Source organism: Thamnophis sirtalis, unplaced genomic scaffold (genome assembly GCF_051295495.1).
Source record: "Thamnophis sirtalis isolate CommonGarterSnake01/CBP01778 unplaced genomic scaffold, rThaSir2_p1.2 scaffold_14, whole genome shotgun sequence".
In the NCBI taxonomy this organism is placed as follows: domain Eukaryota; kingdom Metazoa; phylum Chordata; class Lepidosauria; order Squamata; family Natricidae; genus Thamnophis; species Thamnophis sirtalis.
In genome coordinates, this window is record NW_028261394.1 from 19,467,889 (window position 1) to 19,483,745 (window position 15,857).

Genomic DNA, 15,857 nt, shown 5'->3' on the forward strand with positions numbered 1-15,857 from the left:
CCGAGCCCGGCAGCTCCCGCAGCCCCCATCGCCGCCGGCTGGGGCGCGGCCGGGCATGAGCCGCCCCTGAGGACCCCGCCCGGGCCAGCCCAGCCGCCGCTCGCCATGGGCAAGGACCAGGAGCTCATGCAGGCGGTGAAGGCGGAGGACGTCGGCGCGGTGCAGAAGCTGCTGCAGAGGCCCAAGCCGGGCAAAGCCAGTGAGTGCGCGGCGGCGGCGGGAGGGCCACGGGGGATGTCAGGCCGGGCACGCTGTCCCGCGCGGGGGGCAGGGAGGAGGGCGCCCCGCCGGACGGGAGCCTGTGGCCGGGGAGGGAGGGGGGAGAGCGGCTCCGTCTCCTCCTGCTCGCGAGCCCCGGAGATCCGGCCGGGGGACTCACGCGCCGCCGCCGCCGCCTCCAGCCCCGTCGCCGGAGGCAGCTGGACGTCCGGTGCCCGGCGAGACTCCGCCGCCCTTGGCCGCTGCCCTCTCTTGCCCTCGCCTGGGCTCTTCGGACTCTGGCCGGAACGTGTCCGGTGCGGCGCCCCCACCCACCCCCGGTGTTCCTTGGCGCGGCGGACCCGGGAAGCGGCGGCGGGCGCGGAGGGAAATGAAATGCAGCGTTACGCGCTGCTCCCGCTGCTGCTCCACCCCCTCCGAGCGGCGGGCTGGCACCGGGGCTGGGAATGGAAAGCCCCCCTCGGAACAGGTGGATGCTCGTCTCTTCAACTGGGGTTGGGGAGAGAGTAACCCCCGGGATCTGTCCAGATTGTGCCGCTTTTAGTCGTCACTAAGGGGGGAGGCCGGCCGGAGGCTGGAGAGGCCCGGGGTGGCAGAACAGAGCGAGGGACAGGGAGGCCGGGTGCCAAGGCTGGCTGCAGCACGGAGGAGCACCCAGCCCTGGCTCCCGCTCTGCCTGCAGCTGGGATGGGGCCAGCTTTCTACTGTGCTCTCCCTTTTGTGCTCTGCGAGTGTAAGACCGCTTGGTCAGCGGAGGCAGCCTTGGCACAGGGCGAGGGCATCCTTCCCAGGATGGCCCCTCTGATCTGGCTGCCTCTCCAGCCTGGTGCCTTCCTCTGGGCATGGCTCCTTCGGCCAGGACTCTCCACTGCCCGTCCTTCACTGACCCCCACAGGTGATTGGGAAGAGGGGTTCCTGCTTGGTTCCCCTTCCCTTTCGGCCCCATAGAACAGCACCCCTGGCCTTTGGATGCCAGTCTGTGGAGGGTTCGGAAGCCCCCTTAGAAACAAACCCAGAAGATGGGAAGACTGGGCTTAGCCTGGTTTGATTGACAGAATAGGGTATGAGTGCTTTCATTCAAATCCAGAACATGTGAATGCAGCCCGCAGGCCATTCCCGCAAGATACTCCGGATTTGATGGTGCACAGGCTTAAGGGAAGACATAGGCCCTCTTCTTTCATGCATGCTAGACAGAACCACATTGGGGGGGGGGGGGTCAGAGCTGGGAAGGGAAGAAGTCCACCTTGCTTGTGGGGAGCTGAGATGGTGAATGGTCCCTGTGGGAGATGGCTGCATCCTCAGGGCCCCCAAGCAGGATCGAGCCTGCTTTGTAGCTGGATGGAAGACTCCAGGGAGTCCCAGGGTTCTAGGCTGGACTGGAAAGTTTTTGAAGAGGCTGCAGCTCACAGGATGGCTTAGGGTTGGGCTTGGCTTGAGGCTATCCTTCCCTTTATAGTAAAGACCCATCCAATCTATCCCCTCGTGCCCCTGGACCCGTGATGGCAAACATATGCCATGCGTGCCACAGGTGGCATGTGGAGCCATATTTGCTGGCACCTCAGCTGTTAGCTCCAGCTGATTCTCGGCCTTCGGAAGGGCGGGGGAGGCGAAAAACAGGCCAGCAGGCCAACCAGAAGTTCATTCTCGAACTTCCGTTTGGCTCGTTGGCTCTGTTTTTTTGTCTTCCCCAGCCTTTAGGAAAGCCTCCGGAGCCTGGGGAGGGTGAAAACTCACCCCTGCATGGGGGTGGGGTGGAGTTTGTACACATGCATGGGGGTCTCACTTGCATGCACAAGTGGACGGGGGGGGCATTCAATTGTGGTTGGAAGGCAGTGGCTGATGGATGGTGTCCCCTGCCAATCCACAGGACTCATGCTGTGTTGGGCTGGAAAGGAGGCGGACTGCTTTTTGCTAGAGAGCCCACCTATAGAGACTTTCCTAAAAATATGGCTTGAGCTGGTGGGTTTTCCTCCAGGTCAGCAGATACGGGTGAAGGAAGGATCTCTGTGCCCCTCTTTCCAAGCCCAAAGCCTTCTGCATCTATTAAGAGGACAACTTTCCAGCCGGGCATGATGGAATTTGTAGTCCAAGGCATGTTACAGTGGCAGCTGGGGAAATTCCTTCTCCACCATTGGTGGAGGCCAGGGGAAGCTCCAATGGGCTGGAGCCAAGCTGGGTATCTCAATCTGGGGATGAGGGTGGGGGGAGATGGTATCTTTTCAGGAAGCCAGTGCTGGAGAGGAGAGCCTGGCAAACCAGGGCCTGTGCCCGTCAGCCACAAGGAACGCTGCTGGCTTTGGCCACTCATTCGGCACTTCCTGAGAAATTGAGCCCTTGGGAGACACAGTTCCCAGGGGACGTTGCTTGCCTTCCCCGAGGTGGATGTCCCTGGTTCACACTGATTTGAAACTTGACATTCGGCTGAAATTTGACTGGGAGATTAGTTGCTATAATTTGCAGCGGATATAGGCTAAGACATGGTTTGAAAATTTGAATCATCTCTGGAAACGCGTTTTGTTAAAAAATAAGTCCTGCTCCCTTTTGGTGTTATTGGAGATTTTGCTAATCAGTTGACCTGCTGACAATGTAGCTCAGGTAGTTTGCCATGCTGGTGGTAATTCCGGCAAAGAAACCTTGGGAGACGTTGTGTGTCACAATGTGACCAGCAAAGTCCTGATTAAAAAGTATATTCAGGGCAAAAAAAAAAAAAAGAAGTGTGTATGTAAGTGTGTAGAGACACGGTGGCTCAGTGGCTAAGACACAGTTTGTCGATCAGAAAGGTCTGCATTTTGGCGGTTCGAATCCCTAGTGCCGCGTAACGGAGTGAGCTCCCATTACTTGTCCAAGCTTCTGCCAACCTTGCAGTTTGAAAGCACGTAAAAAATGTAAGAAGAAAAATAGGGACCACCTTTGGTGGGAAGGGAACAGTGTTCTGTGTCCCTTTGGCGTTTAGTCATGTTGTCCCCATGACCACGGAGACGTCTTTGGCCAGTGCTGCCTCTTCAGCTTTGAAACAGAGATGAGCACCGCCCCTAGAGCCAGGAACAACTAGCACATATGTGCAAAGGGAACCTTTACCTTTATGTAAGTGTACATCTCTCTCCTGCCTTTCACATCCCAATAAAATTAGGCATTTCAGGGATTGTAAGGCAGCATTTGTGCTTGAGAAGTCAGCCAAGAAGAGCTTTTGGGGTCCCAGTGTTCCCCCAAACCCTGCTCTGTTCCTATCCTGGGAGGGGGTTCTCCTCCCATCCTGGGGCTTCATTGAGAGGGATGCAGGCACTTCTAGCCAGAGGCCCTTTCAGGAAGGGGAGAGGAGGGAGACCATGCTGTGTTCATGGAGGTCAGGGTTTCTGGCCATCCCCATGTTTGAAAAGGTCAGGTTAACCTCCCAGCAAAAGGCCAAAGGTTAGAAGGGGACAATTTGGCTTTCTGACCTGGGAGAGATCCATATTGAGCTCTCTGCTCAGTTAAGGAGCTCATTGGCAGTTTGGGGTAGTTGCTCTTTCACAGTCTGTCCTACCTTACAGGATTGTTGTTGTTGTGGAGAAGCCTAAGTAGAAATACCCAGGTGTATTTGTCAGAGTGAGGATTCTATCTGCTGTGTTCTTAGGATATACCACACAGGTGATAAACAAGGAAGAAGAACTTCCTCTGAGGCCCTCCTGAATCGTTCGTTTCGTTTCGTTTATTGGTTTTGTATGCCACCCACTCCCGAAGGACTCCGGGCAGCTCACAATAAAACAGGGGAGGGGATAAATAAGATAGTACAAACAATATTAAAATACACAACAGTCACAATTGAAGTGGGGCTGGATGCTTCAACAGCCCCCAGCCTGCTGGAACAGCCAGGACTTAGTAACTTTACAGAAGGCTGGGAGGGTAGCAAGGGTCCGGATCTCCACGGGGAGCTCGTTCCAGAGTGCCGGGGCAGCAACAGAGAAGGCTCTCCCCCGGGGAGTCGCCAGCCGACATTGGCTGGCAGATGGAACCCGGAGAAGGCCGAGCCTGTGTGATCGAATCGGTCTTTGGGAGGTAATTGGCAGGAGGCGGTCTCTCAGGTACCCAGGTCCGATCACAGAATCCTAGGGCTGGAAGGTACCTTGGAGGTCTTCTAGTCCAACCCCCTGCCCAAGGCAGGAATCCTTATTTCATTCCAGACAAATGGAGCATTCAAACTCCAGGAGTGAAGCTTTTCCATTGATTTGAGCGTTCTCCCTTCCTTCCTCTGGAACAGCTCTGCTTTTTTTAAAAAAAGCTCCTTCTATGAGTTGCAGGAACAAGGGAGGCCTTCTTAGCTGTGACCCCCACTTAAAAGGCATGCGCAGCTGCTTCTTCCTGGCTGTGTGGCCTCCAGTGCCAAAGCCACCTTGCGCAATCTCCTTCTCCATAATAGGTACTACTCACTTGTATTTTCCTGGCCTGTGGCTATTGTCTGCTGCCGAGCTAGGGGGCAGCACCCAGCCACCCTTCACTGATCCGAAGGAAACTAAGCCAGGCAGGACTTTGTAGTATTTGGATGGGGGGGCACCAGGAGATCCCAGGGCCTACCCCTCACCAGGACTGACAAGTGAACAAACAATTCTGAGGAAGAAGGGCATGGCAGCCATACTGTAGCCAAAGATGCTAACATGGCATCTCTACAAAGACACCTAAGGATTGAGTCTGACTCCAAGAAGAATTTATTTTTCATTGTTTGGTGCTTGAAAGAGCTGTAAAAACTCAGGCAGAAAAGTGAGATATAGCCCCAAAAATAATATGTTGGAGATGCAGCTGGAACTTTGCATCTCCCCATCCTCCAAGGCCCGTCACTGGCGGCTTAGTTGATTATGCAGCTCTGGGTGATTCTCCACTGAATGCGGAAAACTTTAAAATGTGTTTGCAATTTCCAGAGTCTTTCGCTGTTTGCCGTGTGATGTTGCTGATTATTCTACCCCCCACTGGGGTTGTTTTAATTTCTTTCTGATTTTAAATGGCTTAATTGTCTTTATGCATTCAAGGGTTTGAAATTTTGTTTCGTGGACCGCCAAGAATGAGTCTGCCATTGGGCACCGTAAAACTGCAATGAAGAAATTAGTAACCGGACATAAAAGAATGCTGGGTGGGTCAGGTACCCACAGAATCCCCACCAGACTTTTGATTGGTGTTGACTACCCAGCCACTGGCAAAGCCTCTCCCTGAGCCACACGTGAGGGCCCCACATTCCAGTCCTACCATGCTCCTGCCGGCGGGGGGGGGGGGGGGGGCTTCACCAAGACAGAGGTATGACAGCCAGAGGGCTACTCCAGGCATGTTGGGGGGGGGCCTCTAAAAAATAGGGAGGAGGTCTTGGGCATTTTTTTAATCAAAAGTTTTTTTATTAGATAAACATTAAAAGCATTGGACATAGTGCGACATTTCTGGCATAAACGTTTCCACATAGTGATTAGATATTACAACAGTTATATTTTATATCCATTACATGGGGGTGTGTAGTCAGTCAGATTACCTGTCCATTGATCCTTTCTTTTATATAATTACTAATCATACAAATACGTATCCAATTCCTGCCTACCACACAATCTTAATACCCTGTTTTCCAATTCTTAACTTGTCTGTGTTTTTCTGTCCCAGCATTTTCCCCTCATTTCTAATCATCAGTACCATTTGTCCCAGATTTCATGATATTCTGTCTCATCCTTGCCTTTGAGCTCTAGAGTCAGCCTGTCCATTTCTGCGCACGTCAGTATCTTATTTATTATTTCTTGTTCCAAGGGAGTCTCTTTATTTTTCCATTTTTGTGCAAAAATCAGTTTTGCCACCGTTAAAATATGCAGCATTAAATATAGTCCACCTTTGCCATATTTTTCTTTTGTGATCCCTAGTAGAAATAACTCTGGCCTCAACTCCCTCCTTTGATTTAGCATCTCTTCCAAATATTTTCTTAGCTGGTGCCAAAAAGCCCTAGTTTTCGTGAACTCCCACCACAGAGGCCTTAGGCATTTTAAGGGATTATCTGGGTCTTGAATTATCGGAGGGCAACTGTGCCAGTCAATCATGGCCCTAAATAAGGAAGAATTTGCAAGCGCCTTTTCAGACTCAAAAGCATAAGCTTTCGTGAGCTTTAACAAAACATGTTTTGATCAAATTTGTGACTCTAAAAAGGTGCTCTCACTCTCCCTTTGAGGATTTTTATCTGCTAAATCTTCATACACAGACCCCAAATGCAGCAACAACTCTCCTGTTTCCTGAAAGGGGCCTTGGAGGTCTTCTAGTCCAACCCCCTGATTAAGGCAGGAAGCCCCTATACCATCACAGTCAAATGCTGTCCAGTCTCTTCTTGAAAACCTCCAGCGAAGGAGCACCCACAGCGCTGTCAGAAAAGTTATTCTTACTTCTAGATTGAATCTTTCTTTAACAAGCTTCCACCCATTACTTCTTGCCACTTCTTGTTATTCCTGGAGAGGGGCTTCCTTGTAACTGTCAGAGGGGTGACCCAGAGACCCCAGGCAGGCCTTTGCAGCCTAAGATAGGGGTGTCTACAGGGCGGGGGTGTTTAAAAGAATGCTGCGAATGTAAAATTTCTTGCTAGCACTGATGTTGTTACCTAGTTGGGTAATGAAACGTCTGCCAGAAAACAGCCAGGCTCACCAAATGACTCACCTGTATTGTTCTTCTACATTTATCCCGAAGCGACCTCCGGCTTCTTTGCAACACCGCATCTTTCAGTATCTGTATGTGCCGGACTGCCGGTAGTTTTGGATCTGTCCTGTTCTCTGCGGTTCATGCCCAAATGTGTCTCCCCAGAAGGAATCATTTCCTTCGTTTGAATTCACCTTGGCCAGAGTGAAACCTCCACTTCCTAATCAGTGGTGCCATCCTTCACATTTGCACTTGAGGTCACAGGTGGGGTGACCTGCAAGATGTGACAGCACAGGTGAATGGATGTGCTTTTCCCATTTAGCAGAATAACAGCATTGGAAGGGACCTTGGAGATCTTGCAGTCAAGCCCTCTGCTCAGGCAGGAAACCTTACACCATTTCGGACCAATGGCTGTCCGATCTCTTCTTAAAAACTTCCAGTGATGGAGCACACACAATGTCTGGAGGCAAGCCGTCCCACTGGTTAATTGTCCTCGCTGTCAGGAAATTTTCCTTTATTTCTAGGTTGATTCTCTCCTTGATTGCTTTCTATCCATTGCTTGTTTTGGAGAGTAGGTTGACCCCTTCATCTCTCTGACAATCTCCCCATTATTGGAAGACTGCTATCATGTCATCCCTAGTCCTTTTCCCCCCATTAAACTAGACACAGCCAATTCCAGCAACCGTTCTTCATATGTTTTAGCCTCCAGGCCCCTCATCATCTTGGTTGGTCTTCTCTGCACTCTGGAGCTCTGAGCAGAGCAGACTCTTGGTTCCAGCTTCCATAAGCTCATCACAGCCTCCAGTCACAACACTTGGGGCAACCTTTGTGGGGGACGACACTGAAGCCTGCAACGTGGGTGGAGCTGTTTTCAGAGATCTTGGTAGAATGAGGTATCTTTTTAAGGGCTTTGGTGCAACTTACTTTGCTTCTCAGCTCAGAAGGGCAGGCAAAAATCTTCAGAGTTAGAGGGTCCCAACCGCTGCTGGTTGCCCAGTCCAGATGCAGAGCTTTGGTTGGGATCCCTGATTCCTCTGCTGGAGATGCAACCAGGCCTGAGTAGGTTTTTCCCTGCCTTCCCCTTTGGCAGAGCTTCCTACCGGGGCCTCTGGGTGGGTGGGTGGGGGCCCTTAGCACTGCTAGCAGCAAATCGCGGAGGTTGGAGGACCTCTCGCCTGCTCATCAACTTGCTCCTTGATTCTTGCTCCTTAATTATTGTAAAGCTGCCCACAATCTACTTAAAGCTTTCTAAAGCCGCTTAGCAGCGAGAGCTGCTGTCGGAGCTGCCCTGAGTCGGTGGGTTTCTCTTCCATTTCACCAGAAAGTAAAGCTCCCTTGGAAATGTTCTTGCAGGAAGAGGCTGGAGAGGGAGGTTTGTACTTGACCAAGCAGAGGAGAAGGGTGAGAATGAGAACCCTGCTTGCCCCAGGCCCCCAGCACCCCTCCCTTCCTCCAGCTGTTTCCACCCTGGCCTGAACCCCAGCAGGCAGCCTGGCCTGCCTTTGCTGGACCCTCTGGAACTGGTAGCTTCCCAAGGCCAGAAGAGACCCTGCTGGACAGGGGGCAGCCCACACCAGAGCGGCCCATCGTGGCTGCTGCTGGTGGCCCAGTCCTGCGTGGGAAGGAGAGTGATGTCAGATGGAAATGTCTTCCTTTATCGGCCCCTCAGAGCCAGCTTCACCGTTCACTTCGTGCAGATGGAGTCTCCAAGTCCGGGAGTGAAGGAAAGAAATCAGCACATGCTCAGAGACAATCTTGGGCAGTTTGCTTCATTAAGCAAAGGCTGCCCTTTCTGTGTTTTGCTGGGGAGTGTTTTGTGCATTCTGCAAATGTGGCGGACTTTGCTGACTGAACAGGAATAGCTGAGCCCGATGGGAGTTTTGAAAAGCTGCATGATGAGCCCCTGTTTTGAGCCTTGACGTGCTGGACTACGGTGCAGGTTGCCAGCGGGCAACTGCTTTCCTTCTGATTGTCTGTGGGGGATGGCGCTTCTGAAGGGCGGGGGGACAAAATGGACATTCGAACTGAGACACTCAAGCCATGATGGGGCAATGTGGTTTGGAAGTCTTGGACGGTGGACGATTAGCCGTGGTACGTTTGAAACGACCCAGATTGGGAAGCAACCAAGCATGATGGGTTTTGAAACCATTTCCCCCTTTTGCATTTGCATTTTAACGAGGGCTCGTTTGCTGCATGATGGGTTTTGAAGTTCTGCATTTTGGGCATCGGCCAGCTGTTCCGGACACCTGCCTTGTCAGGCTGACAGCCCCACTGCTTGCATAATCATCTCGACGTCTTGTTTTACGTGCATTTTTCCAGCTGAGGGGATGTGTGTAGCCTCAGGGGGGATGGAAACACAACCACGGAGAGTATCGGGAAGAGGACATTTCTTGGCCAGTGGGGATCGGCTGGGCTTTCTTCTCCTTTGCAAATATGTTTGGTCAGCTAAGCTGAAAGATTGCAGGCTTCTCCTTCTGCACACTGGTGGTTCCTAGGCTATGGAGAGCCTGCCTGTTTTTCAAGGCAGTGCAGAGCTGTCGGTTCTCTCTCTCGCGTGTGCATTCTGCCTATCTGCCGGGCTGCCCTTCCCCAGGAGAGGAGGAGGGCAAGGCAAGACCCTCCAGGGAGCCTCTTCTGGCTGCAATTACCTTCCTGGGAGATGGCAGCCCAGCCTTTTCCCCCTCTTCCGACCAAGGCCTCTCCTCCTGAGCTGTCTTAAATCAAAGATGAGCCAGATAAATATTTAGCATTTCAAGGAGCCAGAAACGACAAAACGCTCGCTTCAAAGTGGGAGAGCTGCCTAAAGTACCCGAGCTGCAGTATGACGTCTGCTGGGCTGACCTCTGGCTTGGGGATGGACAGCTGGGGCTCCATCCCAAGGGAATCCATCTCAGCAGGAGAGGGGATGACACTGGGACCGTTCTGCTATCTTCCTTCAGTGTCCCAGATCCACAGCAAGAGATGGGAAGGAGCAATCTAATGTAGTAAGAACGAGGGCCAGGAATCCAGTGTCCTGCTCAGAACTTTGCAGCAGGGTGGATTTGATTTAAATCAAGTCGATTTAAATCACAATTTAAATCAGGATTTAAATCACTAGTAAACAGGCTTGATTTACATCAACTCGATTTAAATCCTAATTTTTAAAGAGCAACTGTCATCTCTGTCCTGCAGCGGCTCCTCCTCTGACCCACTGTTGACTCACTGACAGTCCCATTCACTTTAATGGGACAGCTGGTGATGCGGCAGGGACACAAGGTGAGGGAGATGCCCACTAACAGATGCTGCCAGGATGGATCTAAAATGACAGGTGCTCTTTCAGTCTAAGGACTCCTTCTTTCTGGTAGTTAGAATCTTTGATATTATTATTTGCAAACAAAATGAAGTTTTCCTGTTTAGCTTGCAGAGCTCGGATACATTGAACGGGTTTACCAAGAATGTAAATATTGCAGAATCTATAGCCTCTTATGCTACGCTACTAAGCTCCATTTCATGCTGAATAAACTAAATTATGAATGCACCTTAAATAGAAAAATTTAGATAGATTTTTACTCCAAAAGCATTTTATTAAAACAAATTTGATAAAATTTTTAAAAATCCAATCTAAATTTTAAAAATTCATCGATTTTTATCCACCCTGCTTTTCAGGCACTACCGGTGCTTCCTAATGGGAGCATGGAGATGGTTGCTTCCCTTGGTAAATGCCTCCAATGGCCCAGTGGGACGGGTCAAGTCATATGGCCTTCTGGCCCTACCACCCTATTCAGAAGCCAGTGCTCCTGGGGGTCACCCAGACAGCTTAGGAGAAGGAGATTCTCCAAGGTATCCTCCGAATGTAAAAAAAAATATTAAGGGGTGTAAATGGAGCCTCCTGGCTGTGCTGATGCAATCAGAGCCGGCTGAGAGAAAGACAGGAGAGCAGCTTCAGTCAAAAGTGGGTTCATGATGCAACTGTGGTGATGAAGGGATGTTCCGTGTTGGAGATCTTGATTGGGGGGGGGAATGATGTGGGTACTCTGATAAGAGCTGATGCCAAGCTGAGTGGTTTGATCGCTGCCTGATTTGAATACTCTAGCCCAGGATTTAATACTTTAATGCCACCCAAGTCTGTTTTAGTGCACAAAATTGTACCCTTGCGTTCTCAGTAATTACATCCGTAGTCACTGCTGCCTTCTTTTGATGTGGTGCTTGCAATCTTGAAAGCACAGTGTGAGAAGAGGCAACCAGGGATAAGAAGATGCTGCTCTCAGTAATGGCTATTGCCTTGGATGGCTTTTTAATCAATTAGAATAGAGCTGGAAGGGACCTTGGAGGTCTTCTAGTCCAGTCCCATGCTCAAGCAGAAGACCCTACACTATTTCAGACAAGTGGCTGTCCAGTCTCCTCTTAAAAGCCTCCATTGATGCAGCAACTTCCACAACTTCTGAAGGCAACTTTTCTTCCACTGGTTGATTGTTCTCACTGTTAGGAAGTTTCTCCTTAGTTCTAGGTTGCTTCCCTCCTTGATTAGTTTCCATCCATTTTTTCTTGTCTAGCCTTCTGATATTTTGGAAAATAAGTTAACCCCCCTCTTCTTTGTGGCAGCCTCTCAATTACTGGAATACTACTATCGTGCCACCCCAAGTATTTCCCCCCCAACTAGTTGTATCCAAATCATGCAATCATTCTTCATATGTTTTAGTCCCCAGGCCTTTAATCATCTTAGCTGCTCTTCTTTGCACTTTTTCCAGAGATTGAACATATTTTCTCTAATGTGAACAAAATTGGATGTAGTATTCCAGGTGTGACCTTGCTAAGGTTTTATAAAGTGCTACTGCTACTTCACGCGATTTTGATTCTATGCCTCTGTTTATACAACCAGGGACTGTATTAGCTTTTTTGGCAGCTGCTGCACATGGCTAGCTCATATTCAAGTGACCATTTTAGAGGAGTAGGAAGAGAAGGAGGACAAGCCAGTGTTCCCTGGACTATCAGAGAAGATGCCCTCCATTCCAACTGCTGAAGGCTAGAGAAGAAAGAATCACCATTCTGTCTCTGGATTGTTCAGAAACATCTAGCAGGTCTTTGGGGAATCATAGAAGGCGAAGACAGAAATGGTTATTTGAGATCATTCCATCCATGACTCCAACTTTAAGTCTTGTAGACATGACTGGCTGAGGAATTCTGGGAGTTGAAGTCCACAAGTCTTAAAGTTGCCAAGTCTGAAGACTCCTGCTCTAGAGCAGTGTTTCTTAATCTTGCTAGGTGGGAGAATTCTGGGAGTTGAAGTCCATTCATCTTAAAGTTGCCAAGGTTAAGAAACACTGCTCCTACTAACTGTCTTCTTGGTGATGGGTATTAGCAACCAGGTCATTGCTTCTTGGAAATTCTGGGAGCTACTGTCCTAATACATCCTGGCAGTGCCAGGTTGTCAAGACTGTGCAAAGCTGTTTTTGTATGGTGAGGACCACATTCGGAAGACCTGTCTGCACCCATTGCGTGCTTACAGACAACCATCTTGGGGGTTACCTGCTTCTCAGCACATCCAGTGGGGAATGCCTGCTTCCAATTGTTTTGAACTACAATTCCCATCTGTCCCACCATTGTCTAGCTGGGCTAGCTGAGCAATGACCCAAATTGAAGTTGAGAGGGTGGGGTTTCCAAAGTCTCTTTCTTTCCAGTTCTGCTCATTGTAGCGCTTGCTTCTAAGATGGAGACCAACCGCCATATCACAGAAGATCTTGTGGCTGACAAAATTCAGCAAAATGCTTTATAGATGCGAAAAAAAGATGGGAAAATCTCAGCTCCCTGCATTCTGGGGACCATCCACCCACCAGCTCTGAACACATTTGGGAATCTTGTGGTCATTACATGCTGCAGAACTAAACATTCCCAGTGTGGAATGTCAGTGCAGCAGCTTTGCTCCGGAAGTTGGAGGTGCTCCATCACTGGAAGTTTTAGCAATAGCAACAGCCCTTAGACTTATATACCGCTTCACAGTGCTTGACAAGCTGCTCTAAGCAGTTTACAGAATCAGCCTATTGCCCCTAACAAATCCCTCTAAGCCAGGGGTAGTCAACCTTTTTATACCTATTGCCCACATTTGTATCTCTGTTAGTAGTAAAATTTTCTGACTGCCCACCAGTTGCACAGTAATGGTTTTGAGTTCGAGTTTAATAACATTTGTATGCCGCCCACTTCCATTGGGACTCTGGGCGGCTCACAGCAAGACAAAGAACATTTAAAATTTAAGAATAGAAAATACAATTAAAATTCCACATCATCCATACCATCTAAGCGGGGCTGGATGTCAATCAACAGCCCCAGGCCTGCCGGAACAGCCAGGTCTTGACGGCTTTACGGAAGGCCGGGAGAGTGGTGAGGGTCCGGATCTCTATGGGTAGATCGTTCCACAGGGCCGGTGCAGCAACAGAGAAGGCCCTCCCCCGGAGGGCCGCCAGCCGGCATTGTCCGGTGATTTATAAAGTAGGGAAGTAACTTTACTTTATAAAATTTACAAAGTAGAGTTACAGCAAACCCCCACCGCTCACCATGAAAGCTGGAACACCCACTAGTGGGCGGTAGGGACCAGGTTGATTACCACTGCTCTAAGCGGTTTACAAAGTCAGCCTCTTGACCCCAATCTGCATTCTCATTTTACCGACCTCGGAAGGGCTGCATCAACCTTTAAGCCTGGTGAGAATTGAACTGCCGAACTGGAGCAGCAGTCAGCTGAAGTAGCCTGCCCTCTAACCACTGCACCACCTCGGCTCTTTAAGAAGAGATTGGACAGCCATTTGTCCAGAATGATACAGGGAGTCCTGCTTGTGCAGAGGGTTGGGCTAGAAGACCTCCAAGGTCCCTTCGTTTTACTGCTATTCTGCTATTCTTCTATGTTGAAGGACACATTATGACGAAAAGGAAAATGTAGTTTTCAGCATTTGGTTCATACTGAGGTTGGAGTGCCTGTGTAGAGTGCACACGCAGTCTTTTTAAAAAATCCTGCATATTGGACAGCTCTGAAGTTGCAAAACGTCTTGTATGATTTTGGAGGTAATTTTTCCTCTTTCTGGTTGGCATAGAATTTCTTTCAGAATGTTTGCAGAATGGCTGGTCTGATCTCGCTCCTACCTGTTTGCATTCTATTCAGGGACTGCAAACCCAGAGAAGGATTGAATTAGGGGAACAAAATGGCAAAGTGAATAGAGCCGATTGATTGATGTACCTGTCATTTTCGTTCTGTTAAATTTCTGGGTTTCTCTCTTCCCCCTTCCCCCAGTTTTAAGTTGCAATCATCTTATTTTTCATCTGTTGGAGAAATCTTAAGGACATGTTTGCATATGTGCTCTGCGTGGTCTTTTGCAAGACGTATATTTTTGCCTTTGTGGCCTACATGGCCAATTCAGAGGAAAAGTTAGAATCTAGCTCTGTTTCCTTTCACATTTTGCTTTTGAAAGTGTGGCACCAACTGCATGAAATACAAGCGGAAAAAGTTTCTTCCTCTCCCTCCGCCAAGTCTCATTTCCTACCATCTCGGATACAATTGATTGGCACGTTCAGCATACCAGGTCATTAAGCCCATAAAAAACAGATTACATAACTGCATGTATGAAGGGAACCCAGCTGCAGTCGCAAGGCAGGAAATACTCACACACTGGGAGAAATAGCAGGTGATGGTTGTTGCCATGACTTCAGCTTCGTTTTTGCTGTGGTAGCAGGAGACCTCAGGGAGCTGCAGTCTGGCAAGGCGGAAGAAACACCATTGTTTCTGCTCCATCCACGGGTTGATATTCTGGGCAGAATCTCCGTCTGTCTGGGAGTCCGCGTGGGCCAGCTTTCCCATCCGGGGGCTCCAGGTGTGGCTGGTGCAGATTGGTTGGGGATTTGGGGAACTTGCACTGCAGCAGTTTTGGAGGGTGCCAGGTCGGGAAACTGCTGGCAGGATGGAGGTTGGCTGCTCTCGTGAGGGCCCATCTTCTGATGTGGGTTGGAGCCTGGAGGAGGAGCAAGGGAAGTCCAGGTTGAAGGTCACAATCAGCCAAAGAAACCGTGTGTGCAAAACACAGGTCATCCGAACAGTGAAACAAGTGGTGGTTGATTTATTTTAATCTTGCTAGGATGACTTTGAAGAGGGTGAATATAGAGGTCTGGAGGTGGGATTGTTTCCAAAGCACCTGAAGGCCAGAGAAGGAATAATGGATGGAAACTGATCAAGGAGAGATTCACCCTGGAAATAAGAAGGAATTTTCTGACAGTGAGAACAATCCACCCATGGAATAGAAGTTGCCTTTGGAAGTTGTGGGAGCTTCATCACTGGACGCTTTCATGAAGAGACTGGACTGCCACCTGTCAGAAATGGTGTAGGGTCTCCTGCTTGAGTGGGGAGGGGGTTGGACTAGATGACCTACAAGGTCCCTTCCAACTCTGTTAATCTGTTAACCCCAATTCAGCTGTGTCGCATGGACACACTTTACAAAGCCTTAGTAAGACCACACTTGGAATACCGCATCCATTTCTGGTCACCACAATACAAAAAAGATGTTGAGACTCTAGAAAGAGGGCAGAGAAGAGCAACCAGGATGATGAGAGGACTGGAGGCTCAACTATACGATGAACGGTTGCAGGAACTGGGCATGGCTAGTCTAGTGAAGAGAAGGACCAGGGGAGACATGATAGCAGTCTTCCAGTATTTGAGGGGCTTCCCCAGAGAGGAGGGGGTCAAACTATCTTCCAAAGCACCCGAAGGCCAGAGAAGGAATAATGGATGGAAACTCATCAAAGAGAGATTCAACCTGGAAATAAGGAGGAATTTCCTGACAGAGAGAACAATCAACCCATGGAACAAAAGTTGCCTTCAGAACTTGTGGGAGCTTCATCATTGGAAGCTTTCAAAAAGAGACTGGACTGCCATCTGTCAGAAAGGGTGTAGAGTCTCCTGCTTGGGCAGAGGGTTGGAGTAGATGACCTACAAGGTCCCTTCCAAGTCTTTTCATCTGTATCTGTATGCTAAGGTACTAACCATCTCCAAAATGGGACCTTGG

The 15,857-nt window shown here is 49.7% G+C and overlaps 1 protein-coding gene across 2 annotated transcripts in view; it reads left to right on the forward strand.

The window, feature by feature from the left end:
• CASKIN1 (CASK interacting protein 1) overlaps nucleotides 1-15,857 on the forward strand; it is a 149,618-nt gene continuing 133,761 nt past the window's right edge. For both annotated transcript variants that reach the window (XM_087729230.1, XM_087729229.1), the window contains exon 1: nucleotides 1-199. In XM_087729230.1, coding sequence (XP_087585356.1) covers nucleotides 106-199 — 94 coding nt within the window. In that variant the 5' untranslated portion in view covers nucleotides 1-105. The remainder of the gene's footprint in view (nucleotides 200-15,857) is intronic.